The sequence below is a fragment of the Syngnathus scovelli genome, chromosome 8 (assembly GCF_024217435.2).
Source record: "Syngnathus scovelli strain Florida chromosome 8, RoL_Ssco_1.2, whole genome shotgun sequence".
Classification (NCBI taxonomy): Eukaryota; Metazoa; Chordata; class Actinopteri; order Syngnathiformes; family Syngnathidae; genus Syngnathus; species Syngnathus scovelli.
In genome coordinates this window covers 8826268-8845022 of record NC_090854.1, presented here as the reverse complement: position 1 = coordinate 8845022, position 18755 = coordinate 8826268, and the positions used below count along the sequence as shown (strand labels likewise).

The 18755-nt window shown below is 43.5% G+C and overlaps 2 protein-coding genes across 7 annotated transcripts; one reads left to right on the top strand and one right to left on the bottom strand.

Annotated features, from left to right (window-relative positions):
• Positions 1-857: 857 nt before the first annotated feature.
• ppp1r9ala (protein phosphatase 1 regulatory subunit 9A-like A) lies at positions 858-14393 on the top strand. Of its 6 annotated transcripts, XM_049727449.1 has the most exons (21): positions 858-1026; positions 1844-3638; positions 6316-6481; positions 6758-6878; positions 7128-7232; positions 7316-7466; positions 7937-8098; positions 8200-8253; positions 8364-8593; positions 8677-8773; positions 9005-9089; positions 9164-9315; positions 9523-9844; positions 9909-9966; positions 10052-10123; positions 10470-10665; positions 11218-11262; positions 11631-11747; positions 12331-12519; positions 12661-12829; positions 12952-14393. In XM_049727449.1, the coding sequence occupies exons 2-20, from the start codon at positions 1974-1976 to the stop codon at positions 12817-12819; spliced, it is 4146 nt and encodes a 1381-aa protein (XP_049583406.1). In that variant the 5' UTR covers positions 858-1026; positions 1844-1973; the 3' UTR covers positions 12820-12829; positions 12952-14393. The 6 variants fall into 6 exon arrangements, with proteins under 6 accessions (XP_049583406.1, XP_049583407.1, XP_049583405.1 ...); XM_049727450.1 differs by having other exon boundaries at positions 6316-6448; positions 12661-14393; XM_049727448.1 differs by having other exon boundaries at positions 12661-14393.
• Positions 14394-14433: 40 nt separating this feature from the next.
• pdk1 (pyruvate dehydrogenase kinase, isozyme 1) lies at positions 14434-18471 on the bottom strand. The gene is made up of 10 exons (XM_049727532.2): positions 18074-18471; positions 17785-17926; positions 17621-17692; positions 17363-17547; positions 16247-16342; positions 16085-16162; positions 15931-16007; positions 15628-15837; positions 15439-15552; positions 14434-15352 (listed from the first exon to the last, which is right to left on the bottom strand). The coding sequence occupies exons 1-10, from the start codon at positions 18180-18182 to the stop codon at positions 15212-15214; spliced, it is 1224 nt and encodes a 407-aa protein (XP_049583489.1). The 5' UTR covers positions 18183-18471; the 3' UTR covers positions 14434-15211.
• Positions 18472-18755: the final 284 nt, after the last annotated feature.

Here is an 18755-nt window from a genome sequence, read left to right as displayed (position 1 = left end):
ATTGCGCCTTTTCCAGAGACAACTGGCTGACTCGTCAACACAACATTGGTGTGATGGAAGAGTGTAAAAAGCAAGTCGTGCTTATCTTTCTGAGCAAACTCAACATAATGTGATGAAGGGTCCACAATTCATGCATTTTTCAATTAAATGTGCCAATTGGATTAGAGCTTGGGGGAGTGAAAAAGTGGGTATGCCCCACAAAAAAAAAAAGTCTGCGAAATAGATCACCATCTGGTTATGCCACTTTTAGCACAAAAGTCCATTATGCATGTTGTTACATAAGTCTCTGACAATTTGCTAGCGTTTGCTAACAGTTCACATAAGAATAAATATTTAATCCAATGTACAACATTATCTTTTTTTTAGTTCTCAAACAGCGAGGGACTCTTTCTCACATTTCATAAATTGCAATCTGATCATCTGAAATCACAAAAGAAAAACAGTCTGTTCAAAATCACACAAGAAATTAAATGCTCTAATGATTTTGTATTTCAAAAGAGGTTAACATTCTTTGGTCAGAGTGTTTCTTTGCATTTCATAATTGGCCAAAGGTTTGCAGGGAAACTATTTTGTGTGCAAGTTTTCGAAATCAATCAATCAGTACTTTTCCCTTCTCTGGAATATGGCCATTACTTAAAAATGCCAAAATATCGTGTGGGGGGGGGGGGGGGGGGTATTGTACAGCAAAGCCCTTTCCCACGCTTTGTGTTGCAAGTCGTCGTGTTTCCGTGGAGAAAGGAGAGCTGGAAGGTGGGCATAGTCGAGTAGTATAGCGGCTTCTGTCCTGGAATGCGCGCGCGCTCCCGAGGCACTCCACTCCCCACCCCGCCTCCGTCACCATCGCCACAGCCGTGCACGCGCGCCCGCCCGCCCGCCGGCAGGTCTACTGGGAGCGCGAGGAGGCAGGACAATTCCGGCCGGGGAATGATGGCGCTGAGCTGGGCGAAGAAGTCGCAACTTTGACTTGGTTAAACGGCGAAATCGTGGGCGATCTTTCGGCGCCTCACGCCATGATCCGAGTTCGAGGTGAGATTTGTTTCGGTTAGTTTGTCTTTCAGCGCGATCGCGTTTGTATTTTTGGGTGAATTTTCCTGATCGAAACTACACACACGACCAAGTGAATTGTTCAATGGATACATAGACGCTGCTTTTAACTATGTGCCCGGAAACTTTTATTTCTCGAGGTTACATTTTTTAATCACAATCTACTCGAGGTTGAGTAATAAAGTGATTGATTTCAGCAAGTTTTCATTGTTATGACTAGTGAATAAAAAGCGATTTACACAAAGCTAACCAAAGTGACGAAAGGCTTTGTACGCTAGCCCAAAAATGCACCGAAAGTTAACGTTTGAACAATGTTACCCAATTGCTACAAAACCCTTATGGACTCGTAAAAGCACGTCTCGCAAATTGATTGAAGTATTTTGCACCTCGTCGGCCAGTCCGATCAGATGTTATTTCCGCTCTTCTTTCATGATTCACTCACGGGATGATAAAAGTGTGCGTCGATGTGCTCTTGCAACAATAAAAAATCTAAAATCGTACAATATTTAATATCTTCAATTCATAGCCATAAACATGATCAGAACAAAATAGTAAACAGACAACAATATATATATATATATTTATAGCAATAAATAAAACTGCAATTAGAAAAATTCCAAACAAGAATAAAACTAATTAAAAAGAAAAATGTCATAACATAAAAACCAAAGGGCAAAAAAAGTCACATTGGTGCAGTGTACACCAAATGAACAATGAAGTAATTTGTGTGTAATTGTGTGAAAAGGTAAATTCCAAATACATAGTATTAAAGTAGCTAACTTTATATTTTGCCTCTCAGATGCCCTCGCTGTGTGCGTTTAGTCGTAAAAAGCGGACCCATGGCACTGCCTGTGCTGAGGTGAAGAGGAATTAATTCATCGCCAAGTATCTTTGAATTTAAAGTCAGCAGGAAAGAAAAACACGCCAACATGATCCAAGCAGAAAGTAAAGGAAGTGAGAGGACCCTGAGGAGCGCCTCCCCCCACAGAAATGCATACAAGTCCGACTTCCATGCTATCAAATGCTCCTTTGATGGCTCCAAATCAGAAGGTGCTGCCAAGTCGTATGCAAATGGCTCCAGCGACGCCCGCGAGGACTCCCGGGGACGGCCTTTCGGTACCAGGGTTAACAAGATCAAGAACATTTTCCTACAGATGGACGGCCAGCAACAAGAGGAGCAGCCGCCGCAAGACGTGAAAGCAACTTTAAAGTCTGATGCTGCCCAGGTGACTCCACCAAAGCCACAAATTCCACTCAGCTCACACAGAGTTAACTTCAACAGCTTGACAAGCCCAGAATCCCTCAATTTAGATAAAACTCCCAAAGGGGATGATGTGGAGATTGACAAAGTGGCTTTGGCAGAAAAGTTTTCTGTGACCAGGAAGATATTTGAGAGGGGCATCGCCGAGCAGCCCGCTGTTGACAAGCATTCGCCAAACAGATTAGTCAACCGTCTATCTCTCGGAAGTGCATCTGATGAGGGCAAAACTGCACGGAGGGCATCGGGATCTTCAGAGACTTTCAAATTGGAGCAAACATCTCCAACGGGCGTTAAATGTCGACCGGATGTTGAGAATGAAAAAAAGAACATGCCCAGAGTGTCAAAACGGTTGGAGAATTTTATGGCTGGGAATGACTCAGAGGATAACAACAAAGCTGCTGCCAAAGGAGGGACGATGACTGCTAAATTAGACAGTATGACTGAACACTCAATCCAGACTTCTCCAACAAGGGGCAGCTTACACAAAGCCACTTCTGTTAAGGAAGCCGTGAATGTTGATGCTGCTAAAAAATTAAAAGCAACATGCGTCACAAACAAAACGTCAAGTAAATCCACACTTCCAGTTAGTAACACGGCTTACAAATCAATTTCCACCACAACTGACGGCATTCCCAAACCAGAACCGACAAGCCCGCTTGGCCATGGCTACAAGCGACACTCCGGGGATGGATTGGCTCAGACATCTGTTGTCGGGGATAAAAGCAAACCCCCAAGTGATGGGAGGCAGCAAACGTCTGCCTTTGAGAACACCTACGCAACCACATCTATTGAAAAGGCCAAAAGTAACAACAGTGTGGTTCAAAGTCCAACCAGGGAAAAAACCTCGACAATTGCCTCCAAAGGGGTCGGCGTGGTCCGGGCAGAGCTTGTCGTGGTTCAGAATGAATCTTCTGGTAGCGAGGACAATGAAGATGAGGATGTTGAAGACGACGTGTTTGTTTCGCAAAAAAACAAAAGCCCATCAGAAGATGAGACTAATAAATGTCAACCGGGAAAACTGAAGACTAAAGACTCTGTCTTGGATGGTAACATACAAGGGATTAAAGATGAACATGATGAGAGAGAGCTGGACGAACAGGGTGACAAGACCGTCGTAAATGGAGCCCCGGTTTATGGTATCGAGAATGCGGCCTTTGTGGATGACAAGGATGTAGACCAAGTCCTACTGGAAGATGAGGAGCAGGAAGAAGAAGAAGACCAGGAGGAGGAGATGTACACAGAGTATGATGACTATTATGAGGCCCCGGGATTGTCAGACGAAGAGACACCTCCACCTAAGAGGAAAATCCAGTTTTCCGCAGATCCCATTCTGGTAAGAAAACATATTAATGCACTAGTTGCTGATGGCCACATGCCACACCGAGTCACGCAACATGCAAACTCGCTAACAACATTAATCATTTAATGACACCCACGTCACTTACCATGCCAACCAAGCCCCGCCTTTTAACACTCAAAGTTCACAAACACAACAGTAGAACTTGAGGATGCCGAAACAAAGTGGACAAAAGCTATTTTTTCCGACTTCTATATTTGTGCATGTCAGAGTCAGAAGCATTTTAAGTACATTTCTGCTTTAATGTGTCAAAAGTCATTTTCCATCGGGTGTAATCTATTTTGGTACTGTTAGTCCTCCCATCCTAATCTTATCAGCATTTTTGATAAAACAAGGGAAAAAAATAATAATTGTAGTGCAATCCAACACGGCTGTGAATATTTTGTTTACTCAGGCTCTAAAATGTTCTGTTATCTCCGGGTGCGGATCCTCTACTTTCTCAGTCATCCTGGCAGGGGGTTCTGGGAGAGGGGACCAGGGCACACAAACAAAAGTTTTTCAAGAGGCGACAGAGAATGTTTTTTTCGTTTTTAGTTGACAACCATTTGAGCTCAAATTTGAATCCTGTTGTTGAGCTAGTCACATTCGACATGACATTGTTTACCTGGCCGTTACCTCAGGCTCAGTTCGCAAGTTGGCAAAGGAAAAAGTGAGCAAATAAGCCAAAGCTTGTGCAAGCAGTCACACTGACTGGCAGAAAGAAATTGCGTTATGGTCGTGTCACAAAGCAGGATTAGATCCCGGCGTAACCCAAGTCCGGTGAAAGAAAGGATTATTGTGTGAACCAGCAGTTGCTAATGTTATTCGTCACTTGGCTCTTTTTAAGACTGTCCCTATCTTCTGTACAATGCACACATTAAAATGTTATTAGGAAATGAAATTGGATTGGTGGTTTCCAAAGAAGAAAATATGTGTTTAAGTGTGCAGCTTTGACAAACTTAAGTTACTGAATGATTAACACAGCCAGGCGTGTTATCTTGGGAACAAAGACTGACGACGAGGTTGACCCGGATTTTATGTGTTACGTTGCCCATGTAGAGTATTGTTGGGAATAAGGAAGCGGTTATTTCTAAAAGTGTCTTAGGTATTGGCCGCATCTTTAGTGTTGCTGTTGTGATCAGACTATTCAGAGCATATTTACATTTCAAATTTTCAGCCAATGAGACAAAAGCAGCATGTGTGGGCCATTTATAAGCAAACCAGTTGAGCCTGCTCAAGTTTACACGTCTTTTGAAAATGACAATCTATTACGGCTCTCTGGCTGGTCTTTTTCGGCGCCACCTTTTTCTTGCTCGAGGTCCTGCGTAAATAGTTTTGTCAGTCTGTTAGCCAAGAGTATATAGCTTCAATTATGCTGTGATCTGCTGCCACGCCTGTTTTAGCGTGAGCTCTTGCAGCATACTGTACTTTGTACTTTGATAAGTTGCGTTTTGTAGCTCTGCTTACGTTACCAGATTCTCCACCCTGTGGTCAGCCCGCCTATTTCCCCCATTGGCTTTCCTGCTAACTCATTTCCCACATCGGTATTCTGTTGTGGGGAGGGCGACGAGGCAAAGATGGTAACGCTTATAATTTCAGGGTACATCTGCATTTGAGCTAAGGATAAATCACCACGGTTGTTACTTAGTGTGTAGTTTTAGAAGAAATGCAGAGTAAACATAAGTCTGATGACCCCTGTGTGAACTTTATTTGGGGTGTCAAAGAAATGCGTTAAAAAAAAGATGTTTTTCTGCTAACATTCTGCTTGTATTTTCCTCTTGTAAAGGAGGATTGCGGTTGATTAGGTTACAGCAACGGCAGAACATTGTTGAAATAAAAAGCCTGGGAGTCCATAGCAACAGTCAAGGCATTGAGTCAGGGGGGGAATGTCAGGGGGAGATAGTGGGAGCTGAATCCACAGATTCTGCCTGAGCAGTTTGTTTCACCTAATAACCCTATTTCCAATGCTGCAACTCACAATTTTCTAAAATATATTTTAGGGGTTCTTTAATTTGGCCAAAATAGAAGATTCGGTTTCACGCTTAAAGGTGCAAAAGACCGTACGACTCCATCGCTTCGAGCTGTAAGGCGAAAACTCGTCGAGGCCGATTATTCAAGTCTTGGCAAACCACCATAGCCCCTGACAGAGGATGTCAACCTTTAAAGGGCCAAGCCAGACATTTTTAAGTGACTATGTCAGGTTGCAATGCTACTCATTTTCCAAATTAGCAATTAGTCACCCTTATTTTGTTAAACTAGGCATGTAAAATTAGGTCGAAAAGCTAGCAAAAACCACTTTGCCATCATCTGTTCATCAGTGAGTCGACTTTGAGAAATTCTCCATCAACACATCTGATTGCTGTAATACTGAAGCTGGCGTTGAGTACTTGCCCATTTGGATGGAGACTGTGGAATATTTTTTTTTCTCTCTCTCTTCTGGACTACTCACATTTTCTTTGAAACAGTGCTAACACTTGTCTTGGAGAATTGATCCCAACTATATCCGCTTTTTTAGCCAGCCCCAGCTGTGGCCTACTTTCTTCTCCCTGCTTATGTGCCGCCATAATGCGCAATGTTTGGGTGTGTAGACTTATAGTTCAAATCATAAAACAGTTTGAAATGTTGCCAGCTCATTAAAATGTATGTCATCTGTAGCTAATGGATGTCTTCACAGGTCTTCAGTACCTTCTCTAATGAGGAGTATGATCGACGCAATGATGATGTGGACCCTGTTTCTGCATCTGCTGAATATGAGCTGGAGAAACGAGTGGAGAAGATGGATGTATTCCCGGTGGAAATTGAGAAAGGTGATCTTGATGACACTCGAGCGGATTCCCCAAGTTGAGTCATAAGCAATGAAGCCATTTCAGAAGTTGTTTTTAACTCCAAGCTGTGTGGAAAATGGAAACTTTTTTTAAAAAATGTTTTATGGGCGTCTCCAGTTTGACATTTCAAATGGAATGTCTGTTGCCCGATTCATCAAATTCCATATTCCAAACATAGCAGAGTATGAACGTTTCCCATCAAGTTGAGACATTTAAAATTAAGCCGATTTGCATGCAACTTTCCAACCTTTTGATATTTTGTTTTGGGGGGGGTGATTTGTGTGCGTCTAGGGGACAATGGCCTCGGCATCAGCATCATTGGAATGGGAGTGGGAGCTGACCAGGGACTAGAGAAACTTGGCATTTTTGTCAAAACCATAACAGAGCACGGAGCAGCTGAAAAAGATGGCCGGTGGGTCCAAATGTTCACATTGTCTCCCCAGCCTCACGCTTGAGTGACCTCACAGCTCCTTCCCATTACTTCAAGACTAGGCCTCGAGACCCATAACCACTTCTATTTTTAACCTCCTAAGGAAGCTAACAAAAATAATCTCACTTCCTGTCTTTCCTGGGCCTTTTCATACCGTGTATGTTATTAATTGTTTGAAGATGGCTCTCCTCACTTGTGCTGTGCAAACATGGTTGTCTTCTCTCTGTGTAGCATTGAGGTAAATGACCAGATAGTGGAGGTGGATGGCGTCAGTCTGGTGGGTGTCACCCAACTCTTTGCAGCAACTGTTCTCAAGAACACCAAAGGCACCGTGAGGTTAGCCCGAAGGCCTGCAAGGCTAATATTTCAAATCTGGTGATTTTTAGAAATCGTCATCTTTGCTATATTCCCTCAAATAGTTTTCTGATTGGTCGGGAAAAGCCGGGGACACAGAGCGAGGTAGCCCGGCTCATCAGCGAGACGCTGGAACAGGAGAGGAACCAGCATCACCAAGAGCAGAGGCAGCATCACCACCACCTGGATGATCCCTATGAACACTCCACAGAGGAGGTCAGAGTCCAGAGCGAGCCCAATCGAGTCACTTTAAAGCCCACTGAGGAAAATAACAGCCGCGTGCCAGTAAGCCCACCGGGGCTACTTTTCAAGGTGTTCACCGACCAGAGTTGTGGAATGTTTGCTTTCTGTAGATCAGGCGACCACAGGAATCCACCATTTTGGTTATTTGTACTGAATGCGGCAGAATGTTAAATAGGATTCAGGCTCAACTTGTAGCAAGAAAAATATGTGTGTATAGTATGAATGTGGGGTCGCAGAGATGACGTGTTTGATGTTGCAGACTCGAACGTCACGCTAAGCCTTCTGTGTGCCAGCCTGACGATGTTTGGATATCTTTCTAGAATTTACTTCCGGACTGTGCCGCCAGGAGTGTTGTTGACACATGCGGAGCATGTTCCCGGGGCCTGTAGGGCGTGTTATTGTTTGCCGTGTGTGTGATGCCATGCGTGATCTCATTTTTTCAGGAGGAGCGCTTTGAGGATGACGACGACGCAGTGAATGAGAGGATTCTTGGCTCCAATTTTTCTCCGGGGCGGAAAGTCGAGGTGTTCGAGTTGCCCGACTCGGAGGCTCTGTTTATGCCGACTAATATGGACAGCTCTCAGATGGCCTTCAAATTTAAAGAGGTAAAACGCCCCCACGTAGCGCTGCTGTTATTATTGTCCCAAATGGAAATCAAAGTTCCCATTTTAATTATCTTGCAAAATGTCATTCTCTGTTCCCATAGCTGCAACTCAAACACAGCGTTGCATCAGCAGAAATTAATCAACTGAAGGAAAAGGTATGACCGCAGTCAACTCGGGTCAAGGTTATAAAAGAGTAAAAAAGTGCTTTTTTTCATAGTGCTGTATGCTAAAACTTGTACATAACGCATTACTTTTGTCTACACAGCTTCGGGAATCCGAGGAGGACAGATCACTGTGGGAAGCCAGAAAATCTGTACTGGAGCAAAAGTTTGAAGATAGCAATGAAAAAATCCTCAAATTGGAGACTTATTGGCTGGAAACCCAGGCTCTGTGCAAGACAATAAACGAACAGTTAGCAGAAACCCAAGCCCAGTATGAGACCTTGGACAAGAAATACAACAAGGCAAAGAAGCTTCTAAAAGACTACCAGCAAAAGTGAGTTCAGATGGAGAGTGAAATCACAATCAATTGGAATGTGGAATTATATGGTTAAACTCTCTTCATTGCATGCTCTTCAGAGAGATTGACTTTGTGAAGAAAGAGGAAGAGCTGAAGAAGACTATAGATGAAAACGAAAGAATGTACAAAGAACAGCTGGAGAGCTTGCAGAATAGGGTAAATATATATATATATATATATATATATATATATATATATATATATATATATATATATATATATATATATATATATATATATATATATATATATATATATATATATATATATATATATATATATATATATATATATATATATATATATATATATATATATATATAACAACTTATTTATACGGTATGACTAACAAAAGTGAGATTTTTACTCTGTGGTGTTTGTCTCCAGATAGCTGTCCTGGAGTCTGGTGTGGATCTACAGAATATGGCAGAAAATCACCTTTGCTCCCAAAAGTCAGTGGACTCACTTGCAGGTACAAACACTAACTGTTATATTTAGAATCAAGTAATTTAGAGGAAGAAAGGTATTATATTTATCATTCTGTAGAGGAAGACTGGAAGGAGCTTGTGCCTGAGACGGAGCTGTTGGACACCAGTGCACACAAAGCAAAAGGCCTGTTGGGCCAGAAGGCCAAACGGCAGCGTCCCTCTCGCAACAAACTGAAGGAGACTCTCGCGCTGTCCCCGAGCCACTCGCAGGTCAGCCGGGAAAACTCCCATGAATACAATGCGGTCACTACAAGCTTAGCACAGATCAAAGTACATCTTAGAAGCAGTTCAAATTGGTAGATCACCGGTAACGTTTTTCATACAGAGCAACTTGTGTTTTGTCAGTCGGTCAATACAGAAACTTTAATCGCGTCTTCCTTGCATTGTCCTAATACATAATCAACATTGTCTCGACAGGAAACTGAGGAGGAGGATGAGCGGGAGGAACGGGAACTTCAGAGAAGGAGGTCCTTCCAGGAGAGCCTGTCCCTCCCAGTACCAGTCTTCTATCCCAAGAACGAACAAAAAGACGATGCGGCCGAAACAAAAGAGGAGCTGGCGGGCAAGACGGAGCTCTCCAAAAGCCCGTCTTTATCGCCGTCACAGGGTGGCAGTATTGAAAGCGGCGGAGGCCAGTCTTTGCTAGCTCTCAATGACTCCTCAATCGTAGCATCCCCTTCGGGATTGACGCACAATGTCAAAAAGAAGGAATCCAAAGTCAAGGAAAAAGTGCTCAAAGGTATTACTTCAATATTATAACAGCATTTTTCTCCAGGGAATTGATTTTTTTTTTTCTTCTTCAGATGAAATAATTGAACCCACATCAGCTACAAAACCTAAAAGACGCTTTCCCGACTTTGGGTATGTTTCAACAACTCCTCACAATTTATGTTACACCATTGTTGCACTTCATAATCCAACGTTGAATCGCTCAATACCACACCAGGGGCCTGCGCAAGTCGGGCGGCAAAGGAAGAAAACACGACAAGGAGGCCATGAGAATGTCTTTGGACAGCAGGTAGCCCTTTCTTACACTTTATCACGTTTAACACAAGTGACATTTTGTTGTGCTTCAACCAGGCCAAATTACTTCATGGAATGCCAAGTGTAAATAGTAATTCTGTGACAACTGGTCCTATCTTTGGGGTCCATTTTACTCTTCACGCAGTACAGAATGTAAATATTTAGCTCAGCGGTCAGCATATTCAAGTAATCCTCTAAGTCACAGAAGTGAGCGCCATCTTGTGGACACAAGCACTAACATGCAGAACCATGTTTCTATCCATCCATTTGTCATATCACAAACAGGAAGTGGCCACTGCGACTATTTTTATATTTTATTTTTTTCCCCGCCTTTTGTTTAGGGGGTCCGCAGAATTACTGGAAGACTCTGGCGGTAACCTGTCCCCAGCTGAATCCATGACCTCCATCCCAACCTGTATGCCCTTCTCTTGGTTTGGAGACAAAGAGAAAGAGCGAGACAGGGAGCCGTCTTCCTCCAGCAGTAGCCTGCCCTACACCGAGAGCAACAGTGAGCCAAGCCAGGATCGCAAGAACAAGGTATTAAGGATTTTCCCCCGAAGCGGTGTATTTGTACCCATCACAGAGTCAATGGAGGACTATTTTCTCACATAATGAATTTCGACATAATGAAAACAACAGCAAAGCCCAGAACTTGATCCCTTTTCCGGCCTGTGCGATTTCACCGCACCGTTGTCGCCGAAAGGGCAAGACGAGTACGCACTTCCAAACATCTGCTCTGAGCGACCTTGTATCCAAATACACGACATTATGCAAAAGCCACAAAAAGTGGATCCACATGTTGGTTATCACGGAGAGCTAAGCAGCAAAGAATTTGGTGACTTTTCACTCATGTGCAAACGGTAACACATCAAACGCCTTCGAGTCAAGTTACTGGCTTTTTTTCTCTCTCTCTTTTGCGCTGACTCCTACACACACATACACACACACACACCATGCTTTGACAAGTGTTTTGGGCCACGTCTTCATGAAAGCCAAGAACTGTTAAAGCGAGACGTGGCTGCTACAACTTCGGTAGCCGAGTGTGCTAGTTCATGTCTCACTCAACCGAGCCTGTTTTCCTTCAAACAGACAAATCTCTCCTGGTCGTCTTTATTCAGTCGCTCGTTAGATTTGGTACAGTATGCCCCCTTTTTTTTTGGTCCTCTCTAATTAGAGCGCTACTAACATTTTGGTGCTGGCTTTCCTTTACCTCCACAAATGTAGCATTTCCTTGCTAGTTATGTGTGGTAGTGCTATAGCAAACTTTAAATTTCAACATGTTTGTAGTAGAGACAGTTTGAGGACAAAATAGTTGATAGTCATAGTTTAGACGTCGATGTAGCGTTGCTGGCGGTTCGGTGTCTAGAACTTAACGGTCAGTTCCCGCAGCTGAAAAATGATTTCGATTCACTGTCCTTGTCCGCCTGTAGCTTTGAGCCGTTGTAAGAACTGTTGATGTGTTGTGTTGTAAATGCGTTCCTTGTTTCCGCTTGTCCCACCAGAGTTTGTCAGTCATAGATGATTGTAACCTCGCCAGTCCCAGTTCAGACCTCTCTGGGTTAGTCGCTGAACCCAATCTGTCTGGGCGCTCACACACTTTAATCTTCTCTTCCAGCGAGGTGAGTGCTCTCCTTGTTGCGCAGTCACAAAAGCTGTGTGGGACGCCTTGGCGGGCCTGAAAGGGGACACTCTCAAGCATGCTCTTTTAGGCCCCTCCCCCACACAGCTGTGATTAAACCCTGAATAGAGAGGAAATAGAAGAGAGCTGCGTGTGTGCGTGCGTGTCTTAAAGTCATTTGGGTTGGTTAATGCAACTTAGCTTTTGTAGCGTGCCATAAACTAGCGCTTCACGTTCTGTTCTTTACAACATTGGTGGACCGCAGAACAATATGACTGCTTAGTGGTGTTGAAGCATCTCTTTGTTCTGATGTCCCCCCCCAACGCGGCATTTTAGGATGATCTCTCTGGAGTAGGTCGTCTAGCATGGAGCGTTGTACATAGCATGTAGTCATCTTAGTAGCATGTGTGGTTGTTTTTGTTTGTTGCACTCTTTTACCATCTCAACAACAATGTTTTTGCACATCATGCATGACACTTGCACTCCTCAAGGGCTTCCACTACAAAAATGTTTGAAACTCAATCCATAAGAAAGCCAAGAGTTTGTATTTGAATTTTACCAAATCGCTCGATGTGTTTATGTAGAGTCTGGATGATGAGCCAGTGACCACGGGAAAAGAATACCAGTGGCAGAACCGTCCCGTTGGTGACTGGACCAATCAACAGGTGTGTCACTGGTTAATGGGCATGAACATGGACCAGTACACGGTGGAATTCACCGCCAAGGGGGTCGACGGGCAGCAGCTTCTGCAGCTGGACAGTGACAAGTTAAAGGTAGAAATTCCTCAATTCAAATTTTGGAGTGGATAAGTGGCTGTTTGTGGATATAGTAAGTTGAGACTGCTCTCTTGTGGCCCTTTGTGTTCCCTGCACCCAAAAAGAAACTGACCACTATTCCTGCAAAATGTCCTTCAGGTGCTGGGTGTGTCCAGTCAGAGCGACCGATCCACTATCAAGAAAAAGCTGAAGGAAATGCGCAAGGCCCAGGAGAAGCTGGAGAAGCAACGGGAGAAACGAGAGAAGGAGAACCGCCGTAGCGGACGGCTGCCGATCAATACCGACTCTGTCTGCTGAACTGATCCAGGTAGCTCCCAAAAAGACATTGGCAATGTTTCATGTTGTTGTTTCACACCGTTAAGTGCCCACGCTGAGCAGACAAAGGTGCCACTTGTGATTTAATTTTTTTTTTTTTTTTTCATATTTCAGTGGCTGATCTTCCTGCAGAAACATTCAAAATCATTTGTTTTTTGTTTGTTTTGGAAACCTCATTGTGTGTGTGGTCTGAAGGCCTACAATTTTTTTTACCACTATAAAGTTACGAGTGATAATTACAAAGTATGTTTTCGGATATGATATTCACGTTTTTTTTTTTTATGGAGAATGTGCACCATTATGAAAACATGATATTTTTGCTAGTATGTATAACATTGCTGTTTTATGTACAACACTTTTGTATTGTACGGTGAAGTCAAAAGCACTATTTTGTCTTTTAAGCTTCCATGAATTACAAAGGTTTCAATGTATAAAAACAAAATACCTTTTATACATGTGCCAATATCTGCATTACTTTTTCATTGAAATATAGTTGTTGATTTCACAGTATCTCTTTTCTACTAAGTAGAATAGTTAGGCCAGACAAACAAATCAGGGATCATGCGATCTCTGGTTGTTCTGTCCCTCGATGTGTAAATGTTGAGTTGGACTTATGATGGTCCATGGGAAAAAAAAAAATAGGAAAATAAAATGCGATCAAGGTCCGCTGGACGGTAAACATGTGCCTCTGATAAGGACTTTAGGAATAATGACTGTTCACAGCCAAGCCCAGGCACTCTTCTTAATTCATTTTTACACAAAACAGCAAGAAAACCTTTGCTGTCATTTTTACAATCAAAATAAGGCATCAGTGTGTTTAATCAATAGGGATGTATATCGTTAGGATTTTAGCGACGTCGATACTGGGGAGTCTTGCGTGTGTATTTATGTGGTGGCTTTACTCAAAAACAATACAATATAACATTAGCAACGACAAACATAGCAGGCCAACTTACCTTGACTAGTCGTTGCCAAAGCATGGTTAGAAGAGCTGGAAGGATTTGTCAAAGATGCGGCGTTAGCATTAGCCGCTCCATGTAAATAGTCACACACAGCGCGGTGTTTTAGCTTTATCCCGTGAGCACACTCTTAAGTGCTTCATAAGGTGGCTTGGTAGCAACTACTTTCTGACAAAAGGTGCATTGAGAAGATTTTCTTCGTCATTTTAAAAAGTTAACCGAAACCGTTGAACACTTTGCTCACACAACTGACATGTTATGAGACGCGGGAAAAGGAGCGCTACGTCATCAACAGATGCCGGAAGCTCGATAAAGAAACTACCGTTAATGGTATCGTTTGTATCGAACCTTTAGGGTGCTACGGTACCAAAAAGTACCGGTCCACGGTATGCATCCCTAACAATCAGTAAACATGTTTTTAAACATTATTGTTTAGTGTTTTGGCTCAACTGAACAAGAGCAACAATTGTAAATTACCAATGGCCCATGTAGTGAAAACGCTGCTGCTTGTATTTGACTGCATTCTACCGCGAGTGCACATTTTACTGTCATCAATAATTGATCATTTCCGATCAAATAAAAACATCTTCAAAATTGTATTTTGGCATTTCTTTCCAAAAATAAAATTCATACTCAATGGGGAAAAAACTGCACTTTATTACTTGTAACATTTAAAAGTAAATGCATGTATCCTATTTGTTTACACCAGCTTTTTAAGGTTCTAAAGTTTTGTTGCCAGCTTCAAAGAGAGAACACATGGAAAGTCTGGAGTTGAAACACATTGCTCTGAAAAAAAAAGAATAATGTAAAAGCAGCAGAACCAAGTGGACGTCTAAAACCACAATGTTGATTAAAAACATGCCGTACCAACTTTTTGTAACAGTGAGAACATGGAAAACATGGAAAGGGGGAGACATTGGTAACTCAATGACACATTTAGTGTTGAACATAACAGAAAATCTTTGAACCCTGCATAGATTCTAGTTTTTAACCTAAGCAACCACCGTAACATGTCAGAGATCTGTTACCTAAAATGTAACAATGAAATTTAAAAAAAAAAGTTAGTCAATTAAAATGAACAAATTAAAATAATCAAAAACCTAAAAAAAAAAAAAAAAAGGTTCTCTGAAATGACATGATCCTGACTGTACAAATAAAATCTGAAATTGCACATAAGACAGCCAAACTTAGGAAAACCAGTTTGAGCATTTGTTCGATATCCTTGATCTCCAGATTTAGGTCCGTGCGCTGATTCTGTTATCAGGGATACTGAACGTATCCTTGATATCGAATAAATACTTAAACAGCTTTAAAACCATTTGGGAATTATTTTGATAACCTTGATTATTACAGGGAGGGGTGGGGGGCACACTTTATATCAAGACACTTGGCTAAGGATAGCACTCAGCTCTCTTCTAGAACCGCCGAAAGGTAGTCATGTCCTTAGGCTCCCGACTGGGAACGCACCAGTCATCGGCCTCGTGTATCGTCTTGTAGTGTTTCCACGCCGACTTGTTGTACACCGGTAGCCTCTCGATGGACTCTGTGGACAGCGCCTGAGACGAAACACAAGCGTGAGAAGAGCAGCCTGATCACAATTGCAACTGGCGAGACGTGAAGCCAGATGGAAGGAGGACTTTACCCGGATGTAAATGACGGCGTCAGTCCCATAGCCCTCCAGAGAGTACAGCTTGAGGTCTCCTTGGAAGTAGCGAGCGTAAAGTCGAGTGATGGGTAAGCCGTATCCATAACCGGCCTGCGTGGAATCACTTCAGTTCAATTACTCTGTGAAACTTTCTGGCACTTTTGATTGGACCCAAAGATGACCCACCAGAGGAGCAGCCCGGGACCCGTCGATGCTCGGTGGCGGAGCCGTGGAGTACGTGTACGTGAAGAGCCTGTCGATCTTACGCAGGGGAACGCCTCCTCCACGATCGCTCACCTTGACTGTCAGATCTTCAGTTCCCAGACCAACCTGAACGCGAACCGGAGGATGATCCATGGAGTCTCCGTACAGCTCCATGGTGGCGCGCATGGCATTCTACACGCAGAACACGTTACGGAGACGTGGAAGAAGGAGAGATGCGTTTGGCTAAAATTTGCCAATGAGTGCCTTTCAAAAAACAGATCCTACCTTGAACAGTTCAAACACCATGTGGTACAAGTGGGATGGAACGTAGACCATCGAAATGGGTTTCCCCTGATCTTTGACTGTCAGGACAAGCCACTGATTATCAATACCAAAGACTAACAAAAACAACTTTTTTTTTTTTTATATATATATTTACCATTGTATTCCTCTAGTGTGAGCTCAGGTGAGTTCATGTAATATCTGTCACATAGGTTTCTTGCATTTTCATAGGCATCTAAAAGAGAAAATAAAATTCATGACTTAAGTGAAAGCATTACTAAACATTAGGAGCATTTTTTTTCCATTAAATTGCGCATACCTTTTATAACCTCACTCACTCGACAGTGTGGATCAATGCTGCCGATTTGTTTGGGGTGTGCTGGATTGACCTTCACTTTGCCACCAAAAAGGAGCGCTGGGAACACACATATACCGTATTTGCCGGTGTATTGGTCGACCTTTTTCGATCCAAAATCGACCGAAAAAAATCGACCTCGACTTATACACCGAGTCATAAAATTTAACTTCGTATTCATCGCTTCAAATGTGATGGTAACCAAGGCCGTTTCTCATGCATCTCATTGTGCGTTGCGCTTAGAAAATTTGAACCGGGCGGCGTGCGCGAGTGCGCGGCCCGCTGGAAGTCGAATGAGGCTCAGCGATCTCCTCCGCGGTGCTTATAAACAGCCGATCCGCTCGGCGCGTACGCACGGCCTTCCGGATGTGCCGGGCGGCGTGCGCGAGTGCGCGGCCCGCTGGAAGTCGAATGAGGCTCAGCGATCTCCTCCGCGGTGCTTATAAACAGCCGATCCGCTCGGCGGGGGCTATTTTCGGCCACTCGGCGCGTGCGCACGGCCTCCCGGATGTGCCGGGCGGCGTGCGCGAGTGCGCGGCCCGCTGGAAGTCGAATGAGGCTCAGCGATCTCCTTCGCGGTGCTTATAAACAGCCGATCCGCTCGGCGGGGGCTATTTTCGGCCACTTGGCGCGTGCGCACGGCCTCCCGGATGTGCCGGGCGGGTGCGCGAGCTCGCCGGCCGCTGGAAGTCGAATGAGGATCCGCGATCTCCTCCGCGGTGCTTATAAAGTGCCGATCCGCTCGGTGCCGGGCGGCGTGCGCGAGCTCGCCGGCCGCTGGAAGTCGAATGAGGCTCCGCGATCTCCTCCGCGGTGCTTATAAAAAGCCGCATGCGCACGGCCTCCCGGAATTTGAACACATTTCGTCAATAAATTTTGCATATTGAATTTTGAAGTTTAATATAATGCAACAATTGAGCTCGACTTATAGAAAGGATATATCATAAAATCGTAAATTTCCGTCGAATTTTAGGGGGTCGACTTATACACCGAGTCGACTTGTACACCGGCAAATACGGTACTCAAAATGTTCAATTTACAAGATACATATGCTAAAAAATAATCAAAATAAATGCTTACTATGCTGGTTGAGCAGCATGCGAATTGAGATCCTGCTCATGTAGAACCGGTCCAGAAAGTACTGCACGTTCTGGCTAACCACTGGGTCGGTACCGTACGTGTCTTTGTACTCCACGAGACCCTGAGCCATGGTCGGGATGACGTCGTTGTGGCGATTCCGGATCTTAATCACCGCATCTGTGAAACTGATGGAGGACATGCGTATTGCATGAGACATGGCCAGTTGCGAGGAAAAATGAAATCCACAGAAAAACATACTCATATGTGACTTTGTCATCCTCTGCATTTTTGTCTTTAAACTCGAGGATCTCCTGGAGACTTTGAACATACCTGCAGGTAGAAAAAAACAATTAGTGAATTATTTAGGCACAATAAGTTTAATGTCATTTATTTAGGGCCATCTCAAATCCAAAAGTGTATACCAGCTCTGAACCAGACGCACAGATGGTGTTCTTAGCAAGTTATCTGGCAACAAGTTGATCTCCTTCATGATATTTGCCAGCCTCACAGGTAACTCCTGCCTGAGGAAGGTGAAGGACGTTTTCTCACAAGCATTTTGGGAACCTGGGTTGACGGAGATACATATTACACACATTGGCCACTTCATAAATACACAAGTCTTGCACAAGTCGCCCGTCGTAAATCGAGAACCCCCACGAATATGCATTGTAAATATTGTCAGACAGTTAACGAGACGTTTTCATTTCTTACCAAAATCCAGAAACTGCTTCATAGACAAAGGGGAAGGTGAGAATTTGGAATAGTAGTCAATGTCCTTCCCTATGGACACGCTGCTCCGCAAAAACCTTAAAAGTCTCATGGTTGTCCTCCAGTGTCGTCCGTCCGGGGCCTCGCAGTACTGAGTCGGCTAACAGTGTGCTAATCTACCTGCATTCACTGCATTGCTAACGAGATACTGTCACAAAAATACTGTGGAAAGCAACATCTTAAAATGGCTGTCATGTCATTTGGTGAAGTGTGAGCACGCCTCATAGTCCCTGTTAATGACTCAAGTTTCGCATTTAATGAGTAATTACTTGAGGGAGACATGCAAATCAGCAAGTTCATAGTGCGTATGTACGCAGCTAACGTCCCAAAGATACCAAGTGGCGTAAAGATAATACACTTCCCATCTTGTTTTGCCAAGCCTTGCTTTCTTCATTTGCGTTTGTTTTAATTGTTCTTATGAGTATTGTTATGATATTCTTCAAATAGGCAATAAGAATATTTTTATTTATATCACACTTTTCAAGACTTTTAATTGAACGCTGATTCAAATCGGCTGGTCAATGTGTGGAGTGACTGGGCGTGAGTTGTAGCCTTTAAAATGAAAAATATTAAGAGGGAAATCATGAATAGGTGAATTCGTGGCAGTTCTAAAAAAAACACGACC